The following is a 21,531-nucleotide window of genomic DNA, read 5'->3' as shown; positions in this document are numbered from 1 at the left end:
CCCCCCATCAGCATCCTCCACTTGGTATGCTCCACCTAGGTGCTGCATTGTCTCCTCAGTGATGTGGACTCGTCTATAGTGAAGGGGGGGGGGGGTGTGAGAAGATTCACCTAAGTCTATGAATAAGGAGCCCATTAAACCAACAATCTCCTTTCCCAGTTGCAGAAATAATCACCTAGATATCTTAAAAGGTAGCGATTTATAACAAAATCATCAACATTAGAATGTCAAACGACTTCATCTGCGGTCAAACGTAAACTACTTCCTCCATTTACCCAGGAAGTCCGCAGACTCATGTGATTGGCCAGGGTGACGTCATGTGACCACACGTCGTACTGCCACTTCTGCAAGCCAATCACACCGCAGAGAACGTTGCCTGAGTGCACGCCCACTCTCATGCTGATCTCCACACTGGTTGCCTCTCGAAGTTTACTGCATGAACACAACAACAACATATTTACCACACAGAATAAATATGCTAAAAACCATATTTAGTTCCTACAGGAAGAGGAAAAGGAAGAGGACACACAGAGAAGAGCGGGAGGAGAGGTGGAGAGGAGAGGAGGAGAGGTGGAGAGGAGAGGTGGAGAGGAGAGGTGGAGAGGAGAGGTGAAAAGGAGAGGTGGAGAGGTGGAGAGTAGAGGTGGAGAGGAGAGGAGGAGAGGTGGAGAGGTGGAGAAGTGGAGAAGAGAGGTGGAGAGGAGAGGAGGAGAGGTGGAGAGGTGGAGAGGAGAGGTGGAGAGGAGAGGAGGAGAGTAGAGGTGGAGAGGAGAGGAGGAGGAGAGGAGGAGAGGTGGAGAGGAGGAGAGGTGGAGAGGAGGAGAAAGAGGGGAGGAGGGGAGGAGGAGAGGAGGAGAGACAAGCAGTGGAGCACAAGAGGAGAGGAGGACAGAGGAGGATAGAGAGAGAAGGAGGGGAGATGAGGGAAGGAGTGACTCAGTGACTGACTTGATGGCGGTGCACATGTCCAGGCCCATCTGAACACAGTTCCTGGCGTGGGTCGGGATGGCGTCCGGCAGGCCCGACACACAGTAGTAGCAGTCGCCCAGAATCTTGATACGCAGACACTCGTTCTTCTGCAAAGGGGGGAGGTGAAGGGAGGGAGGGTGAGTGGTGACGTGGGAGGAGGTGGAGGAGGGAGGGAGGGGGAGTGGTGACGTGGGAGGAGGTGGAGGAGGGAGGGAGGGAGGGGGGAGTGGTGACGTGGGAGGAGGTGGAGGAGGGAGGGGGAGTGGTGACGTGGGAGGAGGTGGAGGAGGGAGGGAGGGGGAGTGGTGACGTGGGGGGGGGGGGGTGAGGTGTGTGTGTGTGGTGGGGGAAGGGGGGGGTCGTGAGGGGAACCGTGGCGATGGACGGCTCACCTTGGCGATGTCGTCGAACCTCGAAGAGCTTATTGAGCACGTTCACCAGCTCCTCAGGGGTGCAGCTGCTGGCCAGCTTGGTGAAGCCCACGATGTCTGCGTACAGGATGCTGCAGGAACCAGAGACACACGCAGGTTCTCTGTTAGGTGTCTGTGTGTGTGTGTGTGTGATGAGGTCTGTGTGTATCATGTGTTGGTGATCTGTGTGTGTCTGTGTGTATCATCTGTTGGTGATCTGTGTGTGTGTGTGTGATGAGTCCTGTGTGTAATACGTGTTGGTGATCTGTGTGTGTGTGAGTGTGTGTGTACCTGACGTCTTTGTGCTGTCGTATGTAGAAGCTGTGGAAGTTGTGCGGGCTGCTGGCCTCCGACCTCCGGTTCTCCGACAGCCTCTTAACGACCTCCTGCTTCAACTCCACGGCGATGTACCGTGGCAATACCGACAGCAGGAGGTGCTCCTGTCGCCAGGCGGCGGGGTGTACGGGAGAGAACGTTTGCTAGAGCACAGCGATCGGATCGTGGACCTGTGAGCTCGTAGTTCCGAGTGCGAATTAGGGAAATGTGGGCTCTGTGACATCACTGAGGGACACCAATGAGGAGAGTCCCCATTGATGATGAGGGCTTCTGCTACGGAGTCAAGGTGAATCGAACCCGAACTGAATCTAATTAACTGAATCTGTCCTCATTCAAATGAACTCAAGAAAGCCCGGACTCGACAAACTGAAGTGAATCAGGACGGATCAAAGGGCACACAGGTGACTCACCTGCTGCAGGTTTCTGGATCTCGTTGTCGGAGCGCATCTTGCTGAACTCCTCTTTCTTCTGATTGGACATGCGGTGGGCGTGCTCAGTCATCCACCGATGGAACACGCCCACGCCGTTTACACACACCAACAAGACGGCGTTGGCCACAAGCTGGACCAAGGAGAGAGAGAGAGGGAGAGAGGGGAGGGGAGAGAGGAGAGAAAAGAGGGAGAGAGAGTGAGAGAGAGGGAAAGAGGGGAGAGAGAGAGAGAGAAGAGAGGGAGAGAGGGGAGGGAGAGAGAGAAGAGAGGGAGAGAGAGAGAGAAGAGAGGGAGAGGAGAGTGAGAGAGGAGAGGGAAAGAGGGGAGAGAGAGAGAGAGAAAGAGAGGGAGTGAGAGGGAGTGAGAGAGAAGAGAGGGAGAGAGAGGGAGAGAGAGAGAAGAGATGGAGGGAAGGAGAGAGTGAGAGAGAGGGAGAGAGAGAGAGAGAGGGAGAGAGAGTGAGAGAGAGGGAGAGAGGGGAGAGAGAGAGAGAGAGAGAAGAGAGGGAGAGAGAGAAGAGAGGGAGAGAGAGAGGGAGAGAGACGGAAATAGGAGAGGGGTAGAGGGGAGAGAGAGAGTGGGAGAGAGATATGAAAAGGCGGAAAGGGAGAGACTATAAAGTAGTTTTGTAACCTTTGTGATTCTACAACCCTCCCTCCCCCCCCCCCTTCTCTAAGAATACAGACAACACCAACATCCTGTTGCGTGGCCTGTTATTAGGGTGCAATATCACGTTGCTGTATTTGAATATAAGCCAGGTTTTCTGCAGATGCAAATATCAGTGCGTTCTCTCCACCTGAGGCTAATTTGACTGTGTTTGCCTTCGACCTTTTCATATGCAGTAAACCACCTGTCTGTATGTGTGTGCATACGTATCTGTGTGTGTGTGTGTTTTTGCGTGCGTGCGTAGCGTGCGTGTGCATGCTAGTGTGTACCTGTATCTGTGTGTGCGCACCTGTGTATGCATGCATGTAGATGTGTGTGTGTGTGATGTGTGTGTGGTGTGGATGTGTGTGTGTGGGTGATGTGTGTGTGTGTTTGTGTGGTGTGATGTGTGTGTGTGCTACCTGCACGACCAGGTCGGGTGTGTCCGGACTTGTGATGGGGACGTAGACACTGATGATGATGACGTGTGACACACTGGTTCCTATGCCAACCATGAGCGCCAAGTGAGAGAGAGAGGCAGCACCGTGTAGACGGAAAAAGAGAGGAAGAGGAAGAACGCTACCTGGAGGGGGAGGGAGGGGAAGAGAGAGAGGGAGGGAGAGAGGTAGGGGAGGGAGGGGAAGAGAGAGAGGGAGGGAGGTAGTAGTAAGAGGGAGGGAGAGATGGGCAGAGAATAAACAAAAAATGATTTCTGACCTTATCCTCAATTCCCCTAACTCATCTCCTCCACACTTCCCTCCCTTCATACTGCTGCCCCTGCCCCTCCTCCCCCCCCCCCCCCCCACCCCCGCCCAGGTCCTGACCTGCTCCCACGCGAACACGGGTCCCCCTGTGAAGATAAAGACCACGGCGGTGATGTACAGGGCCGCCCAGGCGAACAAAGCCAGCGCCCCCCCGCAGCGGCGCAGCACGGCCAGCCAGGGCAGACACACAGCAGGGCGGCGCTGAGGCACAGCACCACGCACACACAGACAGGGCGCCCACGTGGAGGCTGATGGTCTGGGGAGGGGAGGGGGAGGGAGGTTAACACACACACACATCCATCACACACCCCTCCCTCCCTCCGCTCCACCCCCCGCCCCTCCTCACCCTGTCCGTGGCCGGATGAGAACGATGATGGCCACACAGAAGGCCATGAGCAGCAGCAGCCCGGGCAGCATGGCCGGCGTCTCCTCCACACACTGCAGGAAGCCCGGTGGAAGACCCTGTAGCAGCAGCACAGGCGCTCGCACGCCCCCACCGCCTCCGAGCCGCCGCGCCGCTCCGCCGGGGCCGCCCTCGTCCCACCTGACACTCGGGGACGGCCCCCGATGGGCTGAGGGGCCTCTCGCGGGCCCCTGCGCTGTCATTGGTCGGGTTTTCCGGTGGCGTGGTGTTGGTGCTGTTTGTGGAGTGTTGGGGTGGACCGCGGATTGGTCGGTTCGATTGTCCTGCTGGCCTGCTTTTGGTTTTGCCGTGTCGTGGTTCGGGTCTGATCCGAATTCAGTGTATCCAGTAGCGGGGGTTGGGCCAGACTTTGTGCTGCTGTCGGCGAGAGCCTGCGTTCTGTGGGGAGCCTTTGTCGAGAGAGTTTGTTTTCAGGAAGTCTTTCACGTTCGTGCATCGCGCGAGCTAAGTCCTGAGAGGTCACGAAGAGGAGTGTGTGTTTCCATGAGGCGGCCGGAGGCGTGGGGGGCCTTATCCAATCAGAGACGAGGCCGAGAGTAGGTTCCACAGTGCGCTGGAGTCACCTGAGGATCTCTGAGGGAGGTTTGGGTCTTTAAGGGTTCCGGCGCCAGTCCCGTCTTGGGCCACACCCACCTCGATGTACATCCGATCTGGATGGCTGGCAGGATCCACACTGACTGTGAGGTCATCAGCGTGAGTTTGTGCTTCACTTCCTCGAGGCGGAACCTGTCACCGTCCACTCCTTTGGGTTTGGCTGTCGCTTGGTGACGTCCCTCAGCTCAAGACATGTGTCCAAGGCAACGCTCCCTGCTCTACCAATGAGGACTCCCCACATCTCTCTGTGAGTCATGGAGCCCCTCCCCTTTGGCTCCAACCGTCAAGTATCCCAGAGAATGTTCTTCCATAACAGCTTAAAAAATAATTTATTAACACAAAATAAATGTAAATGGTGGAATACTAGTCCATTATGTCCTCCGTTGCCCAAGTGGCCCTTGAGAGGATTCTGACAAAACAAACAGATTGTTAAGTGTTAAAAGTAAGCGATTTTCCTATTCAAAGGGAAGTTGACAAAAAAGGAACATATTTCTGTTGTGTTCACAAGAGTGTGACCACTCCCCTGTGAAGTGAAACATGCCTGAGAGGATTCTGGATCTGAAACGGTTCATGTATTAATGATTCCAGAGAGGATTCTGGATCTGAATCGGTTCATGTATTAATGATTCCAGAGAGGATTCTGGATCTGAATCGGTTCATGTATTAATGATTCCAGAGAGGATTCTGGATCTGAATCGGTTCATGTATTAATGATTCCAGAGAGGATTCTGGATCTGAATCGATTCATGTATTATTGATTCCAGAGAGGATTCTGGATCTGAATCGGTTCATGTATTAATGATTCCGGAGTGATGACACAAATCGGTTCATGTATTAATGATTCCGGAGTGATGACACACTCGTCCCTGTGATTTCCTCTTTGTTAGAGAAACTCGGTTTGTCTTGCTGTTTGCATGACTGAAATGACTGAGCTACTCTACTATTAACAGTGACAGCCCTGTGACGCACCCAGACTCAACCCCTGTCGTCCTCTACTCTCTCTCGTTGTCTCTCTCTCTCTGTCTCTCTCTCTGTTTCTTTCTCTCTCTCTCTGTTGTCTTCTACTCTCACTCTCTCTCGTTGTCTCTCTCTCTGTCTCTCTCTGTCTCTCTCTCTGTCTCTCTGTCTCTCTCTGTCTCTCTCTCTCTTGTCTCTCTCTCTGTCTCTCTCTCTGTTGTCCTCTACTCTCTCTCTTTCTCTCTCTTAGTCTCACTTCTGTATTCCAGCTCTTTCTCTCTCTCTCTCTCTCTCTCTCTCTCTCTCTCTCTCTCTCTCTCTCTTAAAACTCCCGTTGCTGACACCATTTCAAACTTTGACTAAATCAGCCACAAAACCATATTAAAAACAGGCGATTCCACATAATCCTAAACAGGTGCCACACAAGTAAAACAGACATCGAGCCACGCACGGTGGCTCCAACTCAAGTGTAATTATGTGATATAACATCTGCACAAGGTTTTATCTTTGATCGTTGTCAAGAAAGTCTGTTATCAGATTAACAGCACCTGATAGAGTTGCTTACAGTTGTGGTTAGAACACACACGTTGGATAAACAGATAATCACACTGTATAACCAACAGCGATACTTAACAGAAAACTCTGAAAACAGTATACGAATCAGGAGAATCAGGAGAATAATGACCGTATGTTGTGGAAGAATGAGGTGCAGGTGCCAGAGTAGAGGGGTGCCTACCTGCTCTCTTCCACCGACACACTCCTGACTCTCTTCCTTCCTCACGTTCTCTCTCTCTCTCTCCCTCCCTCTCTCTCTCTCTCTCTCTCTCATGCTCGCCTTATCCCTCCACCCTGCCACGGTCTCTCAATGTCTTGTTTTCTCTCTCTCTCTCCCTCCCTCTCTCTCTCCCTCTCTCTCTCTCTCTCTCTCTCCCTCTCTCTCTCCCTCTCTCTCTCCCTCTCCCTCTTCTCTCTCTCTCTCTCTCTCTCTCTCTCTCTCTCTCTCTCTCTCTCTCTCTCTCTCTCTCTCTGTCTCTGTGTGTGTAGCCGTTACATACCTGATTTCCCTACCCTTCCCTGCTTTTATGACCTTTATCTTTTTCCTCATCCCACCTCTTCTCGCCTCCGTTTGTTGATTCTCTCTGTCGGAGCGATAAACAGCACAATCACGGTGGACCGGAGCTCACAGTCCGGCTCCGGCCTCGTCAACAAATGTACATGTTATGAATATCACAAAATGTGTGTATTGTACTGTATGTTTGTGAGAGTGTGTGTGTGTCTATGTGTCTAGTATAGGCCAGCTATGCAAATACACTGTGTTAAACGGATACAAGGGCAGAACAGAAAGACGGGGAAGGGGGGGCTATGTCAGAGCAGCAGAGAGGACATTTTCCGTTTCCATGCAACTAATATGACGTGATGCGGTTCCTCTACAGCTCTTATAGCACTAGCATCCACACGTAATCGTGATTTTGTTCATCTGAAATACCACCTAGCCGCACATTTTCTTACCTTGCTCAAATACGTCCATCTGTGACGTGGGCTACTGTTTAGATCTGAAGGGAAACTTCCAACTCCGTTGGTGCGTGGTTCTTTCGCTCTTCTCATCACCTGCAGTCACAGATATCGGTTCAGTTTAATCACAAAATGCAAATGACTAATCCTTAATAGTAGTTGTACATTTCATTCGAGTACCTTCCGCAGTATTTCTTTAATGCCACTTTATCGGTCATCTATGATGACTGCGGAGCGACAACTCGCTCAAAGAACAGCGCAGGTAAAAGTGTAAGCCAACAAGCCACTAAAATAAAAAATGTGAAACGTAGACTACGCTCTATCGTTTCTTTTGTCAGTGTCAGTAGGCTATGTGAGTGTATGAGCGTGTTGTCTGTTCTGTTGGAATGTTCCTGAAATACTTTGTATTTTTCCGCCAAACTCAACTAACCGGTCATATAGCAGTAGCCTATAGGCCTAGAGACCGGATGAAACCAGACATTAAAACTGAAACTCGTTCTAGCCTGCGAGAAAGACAGAAGTAATTGGAAACAATCGTCGGAAAAATATTAGCAAGATTCTGAAAAATATCATGATGATCACAATTTGGCTTTTTTTAAACCATTCAAAAACTCCGTGCAGTAACACGAGGAAACACGAGGAAACACCTGCCAGCTTAATTCCAGCCAAACTCGGAGGTTTTTGGAACCGAGCAGGGGCGGCGCCATTTAACTTTTAATAATAATAATAATATTTTTTTTATAGCGCTTTTCTAAATACCCAATGTCGCTTTACAAGTGTGAGGACAAGCAAAACAAGACAACAGTAAAATATAAAGACAAAGGATTGAACAAAACAGACAAACAGAACATTATATGCAGGTTCTGAGGAGGTGCTGGATCATTGACAGGGGGAGCTGCGCAAATTATATATATATTATATATATATTATATAATATATATATATATATATATTATATATATATATAAAATACTATTAATAAATTAGCAAAACTTGGCCACTCGTGAGGCTAATTTGAATGGAACTGCAGTTGTGCTAGCTGCCGTCTCTGCATCCGCTGCAAACGCAGCGGACTGCTCCGTGTCAGACTCAATCAACATCCGATTCCCCAATCGGATTTTACAGAAATAATTTTTTGGGGTGCTATCAGGGTGCTTTGGTCTTTCATGTGGGTGCTGAAGCACGTGCTAGCCCCTCCCTAGGCGGCTGAAAAGCAGCGGAAGCTCCTGAGGTCAGTTCCCCAGGCCACGGAGGAAGAAGACAGTCAGATTTTTTGATAGGCCTGTCTGGTACCTATACAAAAGCCTGACAAAAAAAGTTTTATTCAACGGTCATTTTGGTCATTGAAGCCTTCTTCAGAGAAACCGTAGTTTATAGGCCTACTCTTGTTTGGATTCGATTATGATTACTATTGTAATTAAACTATAGCCTAATGTTAGCCTATGTATTATATGGATATTGACACTACATTTGTCAACATTTCATTTGAGTGAATCTCCTTATGTCCTTAGGGTTTCATCCTGGTTTATGCCGGCCATGGTGTTAACGGTAGGTGTGTGATGTTGATATTTGGTTGATAATGGGGTTATAGCCTACCACAGTCTAAGGATATTTGACTGTTTCAATGTAAGCAGTTTTACAGAATGACAACATCATTGTGGTTTCAGGTAAATAATTTTTATGACACAAGAACCAGGGTGTGTGTGTGTGTGTGAGGGGGGGGGGGGGGGGGCTGTTAAGAGATGTGATTGGGCCAGCCCAGTGTCGAATCAATGGGCCGCTGTCCGTGCTTTATGGGCCGGTCGTTGGACAATTTTAAGTAAAAAAGAAAAAAAAGACAAATCATATCGGGCCCAAGTGCGTCGGCCCACCGGGAATTCTCCCGGTATACCAGATTACCAGTCCAGCTCTGGGTGGATGATGTGTTAGTGATTCGTTTGTCTGTGGGACCTTTAACAAACTATTTATGAAATTATATTGATGGTGGGAGGGTGAAGGGATATTTATGATTGGCTGGTAGGTGTCATTTAACTCGCGACAGCTATCAACTCTTCCTTCCGTATGCCTGAGCATCGTCAATTGTATATAGCGGGACAAGTTATCCCTTACTTCTCATCGTGAGAAATGGTTGAAATGTGTGAGTCTCACGGCGAAAACGTGATGCCCTGGCACAGTATTTTATTTATATTTGATTCACAGTTTTGAGGTTGATACCATATAGTGTAGACATTTTCACACACTGTAGGTGATCGTACAGAAGTAGCTATGTGTTCCATGTTAGCGGTAGAGCTTGTGCTTGAATGCAAACTATTAAAGGCCAGTGTATTTTGAATACTGTATATTACTTCTTTTACATAAAGTAGATTACCTGGAGCCATCTTAAGCCAAAGAGAAAAGAGAAGTCCTGGATGTTGCTAGACTACGTTTTTTCCTTTACTGATAACAGCAGAGAGGCAGTTGAAGTGAAAAATTGGTCAAACATCCAACGATAGGTATGTAGGGCTGGTTTGCTTAATTGTGGCTAAACTTTGTAAGCTATTTGTAAAGAGAAAGGTGTACGAATTGTTTCAGAATAGTTGTTTGTCATTATAAAGTTGATGGTTAGAGTTGATTATGAACTACGCACTTCTGATCCTTGATCTTGTGAGGTACTTTATCTATGTCCATTGATAAAACGCGGTTCTTTTAATGATTTCAATGACGATAATCATGATAATAATACGTGTGTTTGCTTGATAATTAGCTGTTTCCTGACTTAATTTTGTTCCTCTTACCTGAATCGTCATTACCACTGAACCTTCTAAAACGAGAACTTGAGTCCCTTCAGAATGACAGTGTTGTGTGATGGTTTTGTGAGACTTGCTGCAAACGAAAGTAAAAACTCTTGTAAAGGTTTTGAACTGTTTTACATTTACATTTAGTCATTTAGCAGACGCTCTTATCCAGAGCGACTTACAGTAAGTACAGGGACATTCCCCCAAGTAGGGTGAAGTGCCTTGCCCAAGGACACAACGTCAATTGACACGGTCGGGAATCGAACTGGCAACCTTCAGATTACTAGCCCGACTCCCTCACCACTCAGCCATCTGACTCCCTACAGTGATAGTTTTAGAGTGCCTTGCAGTGCTGATTCGTCATCCATCAAGATGCTGGTCCTGATGACTACACTTCTATCAGGCCAGTGGCCTTTTGGTTCTTAATGACAGATGTATGTAGTTTTCCTATGCAGTATAAACTGAACTAAGCTTTGGGCTAGACTGTCCTTTTATTTCACACATGAACCAAGTTCACACACATGTATTAGAAATTAGAAACAGGTGCACCAAACATACTGAACATTTGTTCTTTTATATTGACCACAGGACTGTGTACCCTCTCCTCATGCCTTCCTCATCAGTACCACCTTGTTAACATCCCAAAGACCTGGACTGAAGCCCAGAGATACTGCAGAGAGAAGTACACTGACCTGGCCACCATAGACAACATGGAGGACATGAACAAGCTAGTCAATAAAGCAAAAATGAATATTCTAACAAGTAGTTATAGGTCAGTCTGGATAGGTCTGCATGAAAGCTGGAGGTGGTCTCTGGAAGATAGTCAGTACTATGGAGAGGGACAGGCTGAGTTTAGGAACTGGGAGGTTGGGCAACCTAGTAACGGAAATGGAGAGTATTGCACGTCTTTGTACGATAATGGCAAGTGGTTTGATGAATCCTGTACAAATGGAAGGTACTTTGTCTGTAACAAAGGTGAGAACATCGGGGTGAATGTTTGTTTTTCTTTTTAACTAGAATATTGCAGCGATGCATCTGAAAAGACACCCTATTGGTCAACTTAATCAGAGGTCAAGTGTACGAAGGCGTGCATGTAAAAAATGGCCTCCAAAACATTTCTATATGACTTTCTGATTCATTTAATAACACAATCTGCGTATGGTTCTTCAATATTGTATATCCAATTCTTATTTTGTTTGCTATTTGTCTTTGAAAGAATCACTGATTGTTCACAATGGCTTCATTGAAACATTTATAGAATTTTACAGATTTACATTTTACATTTACATTTATTCATTTAGCAGACGCTTTTATCCAAAGCGACTTCCAAGAGAGAGCTTTACAAAGTGCATAGGTCACTGATCATAACAACAAGATAGCCAAAAAACATCGCGAGTAGCCAAAAAAAGATTTCACCAATAAATCATCAAAAGCATTTTAAACTTCACAGGAGAAACGTTTGTATATGTCCTGGAAATACTGAACTGGGCAGAAGCTCAGAGTTACTGCAGGCAGCACCAGACAGACCTGGCCAGTGTGAGGAGCCAGACTGAGAACCAGAAGATAACAAGTATTAAAACACCAGGTTTCCATGTCTGGATCGGCCTGTACAGAATCCCCTGGCAGTGGTCAGATGGGACCAACTCATCATTCAGATACTGGGATTCTGGACAGCCTAACAATGCCATTGGGAGTGAGTTTTGTGCTTCACAGTTGACTGTGTCTGGCAAATGGGAAGATCGGCCCTGCATTGATACACTGCCCTTTTTCTGCATTGTTGGTGAGTCCTTTATCTATTTTTAAGTGACTTTGAAATCAATACAGGCTATATTCCAAGTACTGTACAATTCCTTTTACATCGTGGTTGAATTGAACATGTTCATAGAACAGTGTAAAGGAATGCCATAGAGAAGCTTGTCCTGTGATGTGTTGATTGAATGTGCAGGCGTCATGTCTGTGTGTCTCAAGTCCCAGTGCAGCAGCAGGTGGTGAGAATGAGGCTGACCAGAGAGAACTCCGGTGTGGACCTAGAGGATCCTGCTGTGATGGAGGCCATCTTACGACAGGTGAGACTTGTTGATTCATGTTGATCTTCACTGTAAAGAGGAGAGTATATATTCTTAGTCCAGACTCGCTCTCTTCCTCAGGTCCAGGTGAAGCTGAGAGAGAAGGGGCTGACTGAAGACTTCCAGCTGAGGTGGAGAAAGCAGCCAGATGGAAAGGTCTTCCACAAGGAGGAAGACGAGAGTTCTCAGAGGAAGAGGAAGAAAAAAGAGAAGGAAACCAGTTCTGACTAAGAAGGAATTATAAATTTAGAAGATACATTTATTCTAAATCTGCTTAGTGATAGAAAACACTATTTTACCTATTGTACCAGATACTGTATTTTGATGTTCATCCCTTTATGAGTGTGGAGATTCTTTTGGACTGCAGAGTACGGACACATATACTGTATATCCCATGTACTTCTCTGTTTTACTTTCTTTCATAGAAAATGTTCTTAACCAATGTGTTTATTGATGCATCTATCAATCGTTTGACTTCCTGTAGCAATATTTACAGGTATTAGAGACCTGTAGTGGAAATGTTAAGTTTTGTTTCACTTATCGACTAGTTTGGGCCTCATTTGTTTAGAACTTTCCTGTCAGAACTGTTCATATTATATGACATTCTTGAATGCAAAACGTTATTCATAACGAATGCTTTTACTGATTAATAAATGTATAAAATATTTCTGGAATGACGACCACTGTGATCTTAAGGCCTAAAGTTTTGAATCTCCTTATGTGCTGGTTCCATCCTGATTTATGCTGGTCATGGTGTTAACGGTATGGCGTGTGATGTTGATATTTGGTTGATAATGTGGTGTATAGCCTACCACAGTCTAAGGATATTTGACTGTTTCAATGTAAGCAGTTCCACAATAGGAACTTAGGCACATGGCGCACGCACTGATGATAGGTATGAGAATATTGTCATTCATGTCGGCACCAATGATGTTAGGCTAAGGCAGTCAGAGGTCACGAAGGTTAATATAACTCGGGCATGTGACCTTGCCCAAAAGATGTGTCGGCATCGACTAATAGTCTCTGGCCCATTACCTGTTAGGGGGACTGACGAGATCTACAGCAGACTTGTCTCTCTTAACCGCTGGTTGGCTCGCTTCTGTTCAGAACAGGGTTTAGGATTTGTAGATAATTGGTCTCGTTTCTGGGCCAAACCTGGCTTGTTGAAAAGTGACGGGCTCCATCCGAGCTGGAGAGGTGCTTTCCTATTGTCTAGGAATATTGAAGCTATTTTAGAGCAGGCCTGACACTCACTAGAACAAGCCGGGCTACAGTCTCTTAGAGAGTCTGATAGGTATGCTGTGAGCTGTTGGGGGCCCGATAGCCTAGCTTGTAGTGTAGTCAGTGGGGTTGCTGATGTCGTTTCTCCCATTGAGACGGTGTCGGTCCCCCGCCCTTTCTCTAAATTTCGGCCTTCAAGTATTAGGAATTATACCAATTTAATATGTATTCAGCCTTGCTCCCCCGTTGCGCTTCCTACTGGGTTTTCTGGTGGCGGTGCCGCCTTCTCAGAGGAATTGTCTTCGTCTAAATCTGCCAAAAACCCATACTGGAATGTTGGGCTCCTAAACATCAGATCTCTATCCACAAAGGCCGTTTTGATTAATGATCTAATGTTTGAATACAGCCTGGACTTGATTGGACTCACCGAAACCTGGTTAAAACCTGATGAATATTCCCCCCTGAATGAAGCATCGCCTCCAGATTTTGCGTACTCACACATCCCTCGTGTATCAAAGAAAGGTGGTGGTGTTGCTATGATATATAAAGCTAGCTTCAACCTCAGCCTAAAATCTGTAAATACCTTTAAATCATTTGAAATAATTTGCATGAAACCACCAACTATTTTAAAAAGAAATAATGCTACTACTCCTGGCCCCCCTCCCTCATTTTGTATAGTTACTCTATACCGGCCCCCCGGCCCGTATTCCCTCTTCCTGGAGGAATTTGCAGATTTTAGTGCTGATCTTGTGACATATACTGATAACGTCTTGATTATGGGTGATTTTAACATTCATGTGGATGACCCAAAAGATCCTTTAAGTAAGGCCTTTACTGCTCTAATGTATTCCACAGGTCTCACTCAGGTGGTTTCCAAACCTACCCATCTTCACTCGCATACATTGGATTTAGTTCTCACGCGGGGAATTAAGATTAGTGACGTCATTGTCCACCCCCACAATCCTATATTATCAGACCATTGCCTGGTCACCTTCAAAATGGACCTCTGCCAGAGCCTTGGAGGCACTAAGAATATTTTTACTAGCCGCTGCATAAACCCAAACACAGCTCTGGAACTGGCTAATATTCTACCCGCTGCACTAGAAGTCCTCGACGTCCCAAATAAATCATTAAATACTAAAACGAGGGATCTGAATTTGGTTCTTCAGCTATCCCTAGACTCTGTTGCCCCTCTCAAACCAAGGAAAAGAAAGGACAAGAAACTGGCTCCATGGTATTCAGAGGAAACCCGCACTCTTAAGAGGTCCACTAGAAAACTAGAACATAAGTGGCGTACCACTAAATTGGAGGTTTTCCGCCTGGCCTGGAAGGACAGCCTAATGGAGTACAAGCATGTCCTCATCAGGTCCAGATCGGATTATTTCTCTAGGTTGATTAGTAAGAACAAACACAACACTAAGTTCCTATTTGATACTGTTGCAAGTCTCACTAAGAAAAGTACACTCTGTGTTAGTTCAGATTTCTCTCCCAATGATTTTTTAGATTTCTTTGACCAAAAAATCTATGCAATAAGGGACAAACTACAGACTAGTCCTGGAGGAGTGGCCATCAACACTGAACTTTCCCCTATACCAAGCATGCTGCATGTTGAGGCTCTCACTCACTTTAACCCTATTTCTATGGAAGCGTTCATCAAGCTGATAGACTCCTCGAAACCCACTAGCTGCCTTCTCGATCCCCTCCCTGCTAAACTCTGTAGGGAACTTCTCCCTATTATTGTACCACCCATGCTTAGTATTATTAATGAATCTATTGTAATTGGCCAAGTCCCCATCGATTTCAAACAAGCTATTATTAAGCCCCTTCTAAAAAAAACAAACCTGGATCCAGGTTGTCTTAGCAACTACAGGCCAATTTCAAATTTGCCATTTCTCTCCAAAATTTTGGAGAAGGCTGTGGCACAACAGCTCACTGAGCACCTCTCCTCAAATCAGCTTTATGAACCTCTCCAGTCTGGATTTCGTCTCCACCACAGCACTGAAACTGCATTAGCCAGGGTAGTCAATGATCTACTGTTAGGCTCTGATGCAGGCTCTATCTCTGTCCTGGTTCTTTTAGACCTAAGTGCAGCTTTTGACACGCTGGATCATGAGATTCTCTTGAAACGTATGGAGAACTATGTTGGGATTTCTGGTACGTCACTTCAGTGGTTTAGATCGTATCTATCTGCTAGATCACAATATGTCCACTATGATGGCTGCTCATCCAGGAGCTCCACTGTAAAATACGGAGTACCACAGGGTTCAGTTCTAGGCCCTCTGTTATTCTCTCTCTATATGCTGCCTTTAGGAAACATAATTAGAAGCTCTGGGGTAAATGTTCACTGTTATGCAGATGATACTCAGCTATATATGTCTATAAAGTCTGGAGAATTTCCACATGCTATGGAAAAATGTGTTTCTAGGTTGAGAGCTTGGATGACTGCAAATTTCCTTCTTCTAAATTCGGATAAAACCGAGGTTCAAATTTTCGGTCCTAAAAAATATAGAAATAATTTTCCCAATCTGACCTTAGACCTAGACGGCGTCAAAGTCTCTCAAAGCCAGCTAGTAAAAAATTTAGGAGTCACAATGGACCCAGACCTTTCGTTTGAGTACCATATTAAGCAAATTACCAGAACTGCATTTTTCCATCTACGTAATATTGCCAAAATACGAAAATTTCTCTCAAAGGATGATGCCGAAAAACTAATACATGCATTTGTTACGTCCCGATTGGACTATTGCAATGTGTTGTTCTCTGGCCTCCCAATTACCCACCTAAAAAATTTACAGCGGGTGCAAAATGCTGCTGCTAGACTATTGACCAGATCAAGAAAGTTTGATCACATAACATCTACTCTTATCTCTCTACACTGGCTCCCTATCCAAGCCAGAGCTGACTTCAAAGTTCTACTACTAACATACAAATCTCTGCATGGATTGGCACCACTGTACCTCTCCGGTCTCCTTGCACCCTATTGCCCCGCAAGGACACTTAGATCTCAAGATGCCGGCTAACTGGTGGTTCCCAAAGTTAAGAAAAAGACAGCTGGAGGTAGGGCGTTCTCATATAGAGCACCTCTTCTCCGGAACAAATTACCCGTCTCAATTAAGGAGTCTGATACTGTTTCGACATTTAAAATTAGGTTAAAAACGTTATTGTTTAGTCAATTCTACGACTGTTAAAGGTAAGTATGTTACTAGTTGGAGGCAATGGGGGACGGGTTGCTTCCATCCTTATTCTATAAGTATAACTTATTTTAGAGTTCTCTTCCCCTGGAACAGATTTCATGTTCCAAATGGGGGGGGGGGGCTGTCGCTGTCTTGGTGTGTGGGGTTGCATCAAATTCCCCTTTTTTGCTCTGTTAAATTGCTGCACCAGTCCACACTTGACCGGTGGGGATCTCATTCTATTATGACTGTAACTGTTATCTGCTCCTGGCATCCTCTAATCCCTGCTCTCCTCTCTCTGTCCCCCCCCACACACATCCCTTGTGGTGTGGGGGGTTTGAGTTGTCAGCACCTGCCTGGTCGTCGGTCAGCCAACGCTGGACCTGGTCGCGAGTCTCCCGGTCCTGTCCTACATCTATAAAGTTGAACAATGGATTTTGGTGTTTTAAATACCCACCGACACTGTATGACTATGTTTAGCCTGTGTTCTGCTCCTCTCTCTCACCAACCGTCTCTGGAGGGGGGATCCCTCTCTGAATTGCTCCTCCCAAGGTTTCTTCCATTTTTCTCCTGTTGAGAGTTTTTTGGGAGTTTTTCCTTGTCTTCCTTGAGGGTTTAGGTTGGTTGAGGGGCAGTTCTATGGGCATATGTGAAGCCCTCTGTGACATGCTTGCGTGTAAAAAGGGCTATACAAATAAATTTGATTTGATTTGATTTGAATAGGATAACATCATTGTGGTTTAAGGCAAATGATTTCCCTGGTGTTTCAAAACAATGGTTTTGTGTTAAATGAAGGCACAGAAACAAAAGACAGATACAAAGAGAGACAAGGCGAAGAGACCATTAGAGAGATACAAGACAGGAGAGAGACATTGACTGATAGGTAAGGCATGTTTAATTTAATTGCTGTCAAAATGATTGTGGTGAAATCGTCAGACAGCTGCAAAAGCAGAGTAAAAATGTAATTACTCTGATAGTCCCCCGTTTTAGCATATGTGTATCATGCTTATAGTCATGGTGGATATGATGTATTAGTGATTTTTTTGTCTGCGGGACTTTTAACAATTTATGAAATAATATTGATGGTGGGAGGGTGGGGGGATGTTTATCATTGTCTGGTAGGTGTCATTTAACTCGCGATAACTATCAACTCTTCCTTCCGTATGCCTGCGCATCGTCAATTGTATATAGCGGTTGAAGTTATCCCTTACCTCTCATCGTGAGAAATGGTTGAAATGCTTATTTGGTTCACAATTTTGAGGTTGATACCATAGTGTAGACCAGGAGCGGTCCGATTGTGTCCGATTTTTGGAAAACGGAGAAGCATATATCGGTCTTAAGCTGGCGGGCGCAGCGAAAATGGGGAGCAGTTACGGTTTCTTACCCCAAAAACATGGCAGAAAAAAACGCAGCATTCTCACAGTGAATGAGAGGAAGAGTTATTTTTTACTACTGTGAAAGAAAGCAACGTGTGTCTTATTTGCCGGGCGAATGTGGCGACGGCAAAGCGGCACAAAGTGGAGAGACACTTCACTACCTGTCACAAAAGCTACCATGCTAACTACCCATCGGGTAGCGTGCTACGGGCAGTAAAATACCTGATTGAAGTTGGCCCTCCACCCAACCATAGACTTATACACCCAACGCAAAAAATCGTCAAAATAGTCTCAATAGTTTGTGCTGCAATTATTTTCGTTTGTGATGCTTTGCAGAATGTAGAAGTGATCATCTGAAAATGTTAACAATTGCTGAGATTAATAGAAATAAAGTGTTGAATATTGATATTATATGTTTCCCACCTTGTTATGTCATTGTTAATAGTTATTGTGAGAAATCATTAACATGATCAGAGTCTTCACATAGATGAGTATCATTAATCATTAATAATAATATCTAAGGGTAAACTGAGCAAATTTGTTATTTTAGAAGAGTGTATCAAACTGGTAGCCTTTTGTTTGACTCAGTAGCTACCCATGAAGTAGCTCTCAGTTTCAAAAAGGTTGGTGACCCCTGGTGTTGACATTTTACACACACTGCAAGTGATCGTACAGGCATAAATAGATGTGTTCCATGTCATGCGGTAGAGCTTGTGCTTGAATGCAAACTATTAAAGGCCAGTGTATTTTGAATACTGTATTATACTTATTTTACATAAAGTAGCTAATTACCTGGAATAATCTTAAGATAGAGAGAAATACAAGAGAAGTCCTGGATGTTGCTAGACAGAAGTATTTACCTTTACTAATAGCAGAGAGAGGCAGTGAAAATTGAACAATAAACAAGTGAAAAATTGGTCAAACATCCAACAATAGGTACGTAGGGCTGGTTTGCTTAATTGTGGCTAAACTTTGTAAGCTATTTGTAAAGAGAAAGGTGTAAGAATTGTTTCCTAATGGTTGTTTGTCCTTATAACGTTGATGGTTAGAGTTGATACGCACTTCTGATCCTTGATCTTCTGATGTACTTTATCTATGTCCATTGATAAAACACGGTCTTGTGAATGATTTCATTGATAATCATCATGATAAAAATACATCTTTGCTTGTTTCCCGACTTACTATTGTTCCTCTTACCTGAATCGTATCATTACCACTGAACCTCCTAAAACAAGAACTTGACGTCCCTTTAGAATGACAGTGTTGTGTGATGGTTTTGTTAGACTTGCTGCGAACAAAAGCAAAAACTCTTCTAAACGTTTTGAACTGTTTTAGAGTGTTTTGCAGTGCTGATTCGTCATCCATCAAGAAGATGCTGGTCCTGATGAATACACTTCTATCAGGCCAGTGGCCTTTTGGTTCTTGTAGTTCTTAATGACAGATTTATGTAGTTTTCCTATGCAGTATAAACTGAACTAAGCTTTGGGATAGACTGTCCTTTTATTTACAAGTTCACACATACATATTAGAAACAGGTGCACCAAACAAACTCAACATGTGTTCTTGTATATTGACCACAGGACTGTGTGCCTTCTCCTCAAGCCTTCCTCATCAGTACCACCTTGTTAATGAACCAAAGACCTGGACTGAAGCCCAGAGATACTGCAGAGAGAAGTACACTGACCTGGCCACCATAGACAACATGGAGGACATGAACAAGCTAGTCAATATAGCAAATATGAATCATTTAACAAGTAGTTATAGGTCAGTCTGGATAGGCCTGCTTAAAGGCTGGAGATGGTCTCTGGAAGATAGTCAGCACTATGGAGAGGGACAGGCTGTGTTTAGGAACTGGCAGGTTAATGAAACCACAAATGGAGCTTCACATTTATGTGCGGGGATTGGAAATCTTTCCAAGTGGTATGACTCTTCCTGTTCAGATAGAAGACCCTTTGTCTGTAACCAAGGTAAGCACATCTGTGTCATTAACGTCTACATGTATTCATTTAGAAGAGACTGTCCAAAGGGGGAAAGTGCACAGAATCTGCAGAGGTGTGTGACTACAAATGATACTATTTATACTGGGCACCATTGCAGGAAGAAACTGCTAACTAGGAGCAATATTGATTAACATTTCAGGTTATTCATATTTTAAGGTACATATAAGGATTTAGGTTCCTCTTAATATTTTTTTTTGGGAGCACAAAAAAGAATAATATAATATATACTACAAAAATAATACTACAAAATATTACAACCGAAAATAAACATCATTTTTGTCATCTGTAAATACTCTTCAAAACCATAATTGTTTTTGCAGGTGTAACTTTTGTCTACATTGATCAAAAAATGACCTGGACAGAAGCTCAGAGTTACTGCAGGAAGCACCACACAGACCTGGCCAGTGTGAGGAGCCAGACTGAGAACCAGCAGATATCGGATATCAAACCTGCAGATGTCATGGCCTGGATCGGCCTGTACAGAGACCAATGGCAGTGGTCAGATGGGAGCAACTCCTCCTTCACATACTGGGCCAATAACGAACCTAATAATAACTATGGGAATGAATTCTGTGTAGCATCAGGATTTCTTAACGATGGCAGATGGAGAGACTGGTCCTTTGATAAGACATTCCCTTTTTTCTGCAATAGTGAGTTACCTTTTTTCTGTTTTTTTCTTGTCGGCCTATGTCCTTTTACACTGTGGTTAAGTATTTGAATGTGATGTTGTGCTGATAAATGTTCCGATGTGTTGTCAGAAATGCTGAGTTGTCTGTGTGTCTCAAGACCCAGTGCAGCAGCAGGTGGTGAGAATGAGGCTGACCAGAGAGAACTCCGGTGTGGACCTAGAGGATCCTGCTGTGATGGAGGCCATCTTACAACAGGTGAGACTTGTTGATTCATGTTGATCTTCACTGTAAAGAGGAGAGTATATATTCTTAGTCCAGACTGTCTCTCTTCCTCAGGTCCAGGTGAAGCTGAGAGAGAAGGGGCTGACTGAAGACTTCCAGCTGAGGTGGAGAAAGCAGCCAGATGGAAAGGTCTTCCACAAGGAGGAAGACGAGGAATAACAGGAAGAAGAAACCGGATCTGACTAAAAGAAACTCTACATTTGGAAGATATGCACATATTCAATAACTGTTTGTGACAGAAAACAGATGAATAAAACAGATTTTCCCTGTTGAATCAGATTACATAATTTAATGCTCTTTTTCCTTTTTTTTTGTAGAGATGATTTTTGACTGCAGAATATATACGGTATAAAATCCATGCTAGTTCTTTCGGTAATTTAATGCAACATGTCATTTGTAACGAATGCTTTTACAGATTACAGTAATAAATGTATTCACGATTTCTTGTCACAATGTTAACAGAAATGATTCACGTATGTTTGTTGAGTAGCTACTCCGGATATTCTGCATAGAAATGTTCTGTGTGCCTTCAGACTAATAAAACCTCTTGAAATCGACGTCATCACAACCTTGTAACTTGTGTAATAATTGTACACACAGAGTGTGTTCATTCTAGCTCCACCTGCTGCTCCAGTATGAGTCGAGACAAGATCAAGATTTATTTCAAGATTTAGGATTTATTATTATTTGTCACATACATGATTATACATGGTACAATATTCAGTGATGTTGTACCTGCAACTACGTAAATAAATAAAAGGATACTGAAAGAGACATAAAAGGATACTAAAAGAGACATAAAAGATACTAAAGGAGACATAAAAATAGAAATAGATAAATTACAATAAATAAAATAGAGTAAAATAGCACACAGCAGTATTTCAATGCTTAAAATTGAGCAGACGGATGGCCTGAGGGAAGAAACTCCTCATCCTCTCTGTGTTGTTCTCAGACAGCCTCCTCATCCT

General features: G+C 44.7%; 1 protein-coding gene and 1 pseudogene across 1 annotated transcript; one reads left to right on the top strand and one right to left on the bottom strand.

Annotated features, from left to right (window-relative positions):
* The window catches only part of LOC136968009 (adenylate cyclase type 2-like), a 5,834-nt pseudogene extending 857 nt beyond the window's left edge, over positions 1-4,977 (bottom strand).
* A 3,024-nt stretch (positions 4,978-8,001) lies between these two features.
* LOC136968008 (C-type lectin-like) lies at positions 8,002-20,419 on the top strand. Its single transcript, XM_067262010.1, has 5 exons — positions 8,002-8,590; positions 10,155-10,219; positions 19,233-19,406; positions 19,973-20,226; positions 20,411-20,419. The coding sequence occupies exons 2-5, from the start codon at positions 10,189-10,191 to the stop codon at positions 20,417-20,419; spliced, it is 468 nt and encodes a 155-aa protein (XP_067118111.1). The 5' UTR covers positions 8,002-8,590; positions 10,155-10,188.
* Positions 20,420-21,531: the final 1,112 nt, after the last annotated feature.

This window comes from Osmerus mordax, chromosome 23 (genome assembly GCF_038355195.1).
Source record: "Osmerus mordax isolate fOsmMor3 chromosome 23, fOsmMor3.pri, whole genome shotgun sequence".
Taxonomy (NCBI): domain Eukaryota; kingdom Metazoa; phylum Chordata; class Actinopteri; order Osmeriformes; family Osmeridae; genus Osmerus; species Osmerus mordax.
The sequence above is the reverse complement of the archived record's forward strand: the minus strand, read 5'-3'. Positions and strand labels throughout refer to the sequence as shown.

Coding starts and splice junctions, on each gene's coding strand:
- LOC136968008 (XM_067262010.1), top strand. CDS start 10,189: ATGCTGGTCCTGATGACTACACTTCTATCAG. Junction 10,220..19,232: donor GATGACTACACTTCTATCAG/GCCAGTGGCCTT, acceptor TATTGACCACAG/GACTGTGTGCCTTCTCCTCA. Junction 19,407..19,972: donor AAATATGAATCATTTAACAA/GTAGTTATAGGT, acceptor TTGTTTTTGCAG/GTGTAACTTTTGTCTACATT.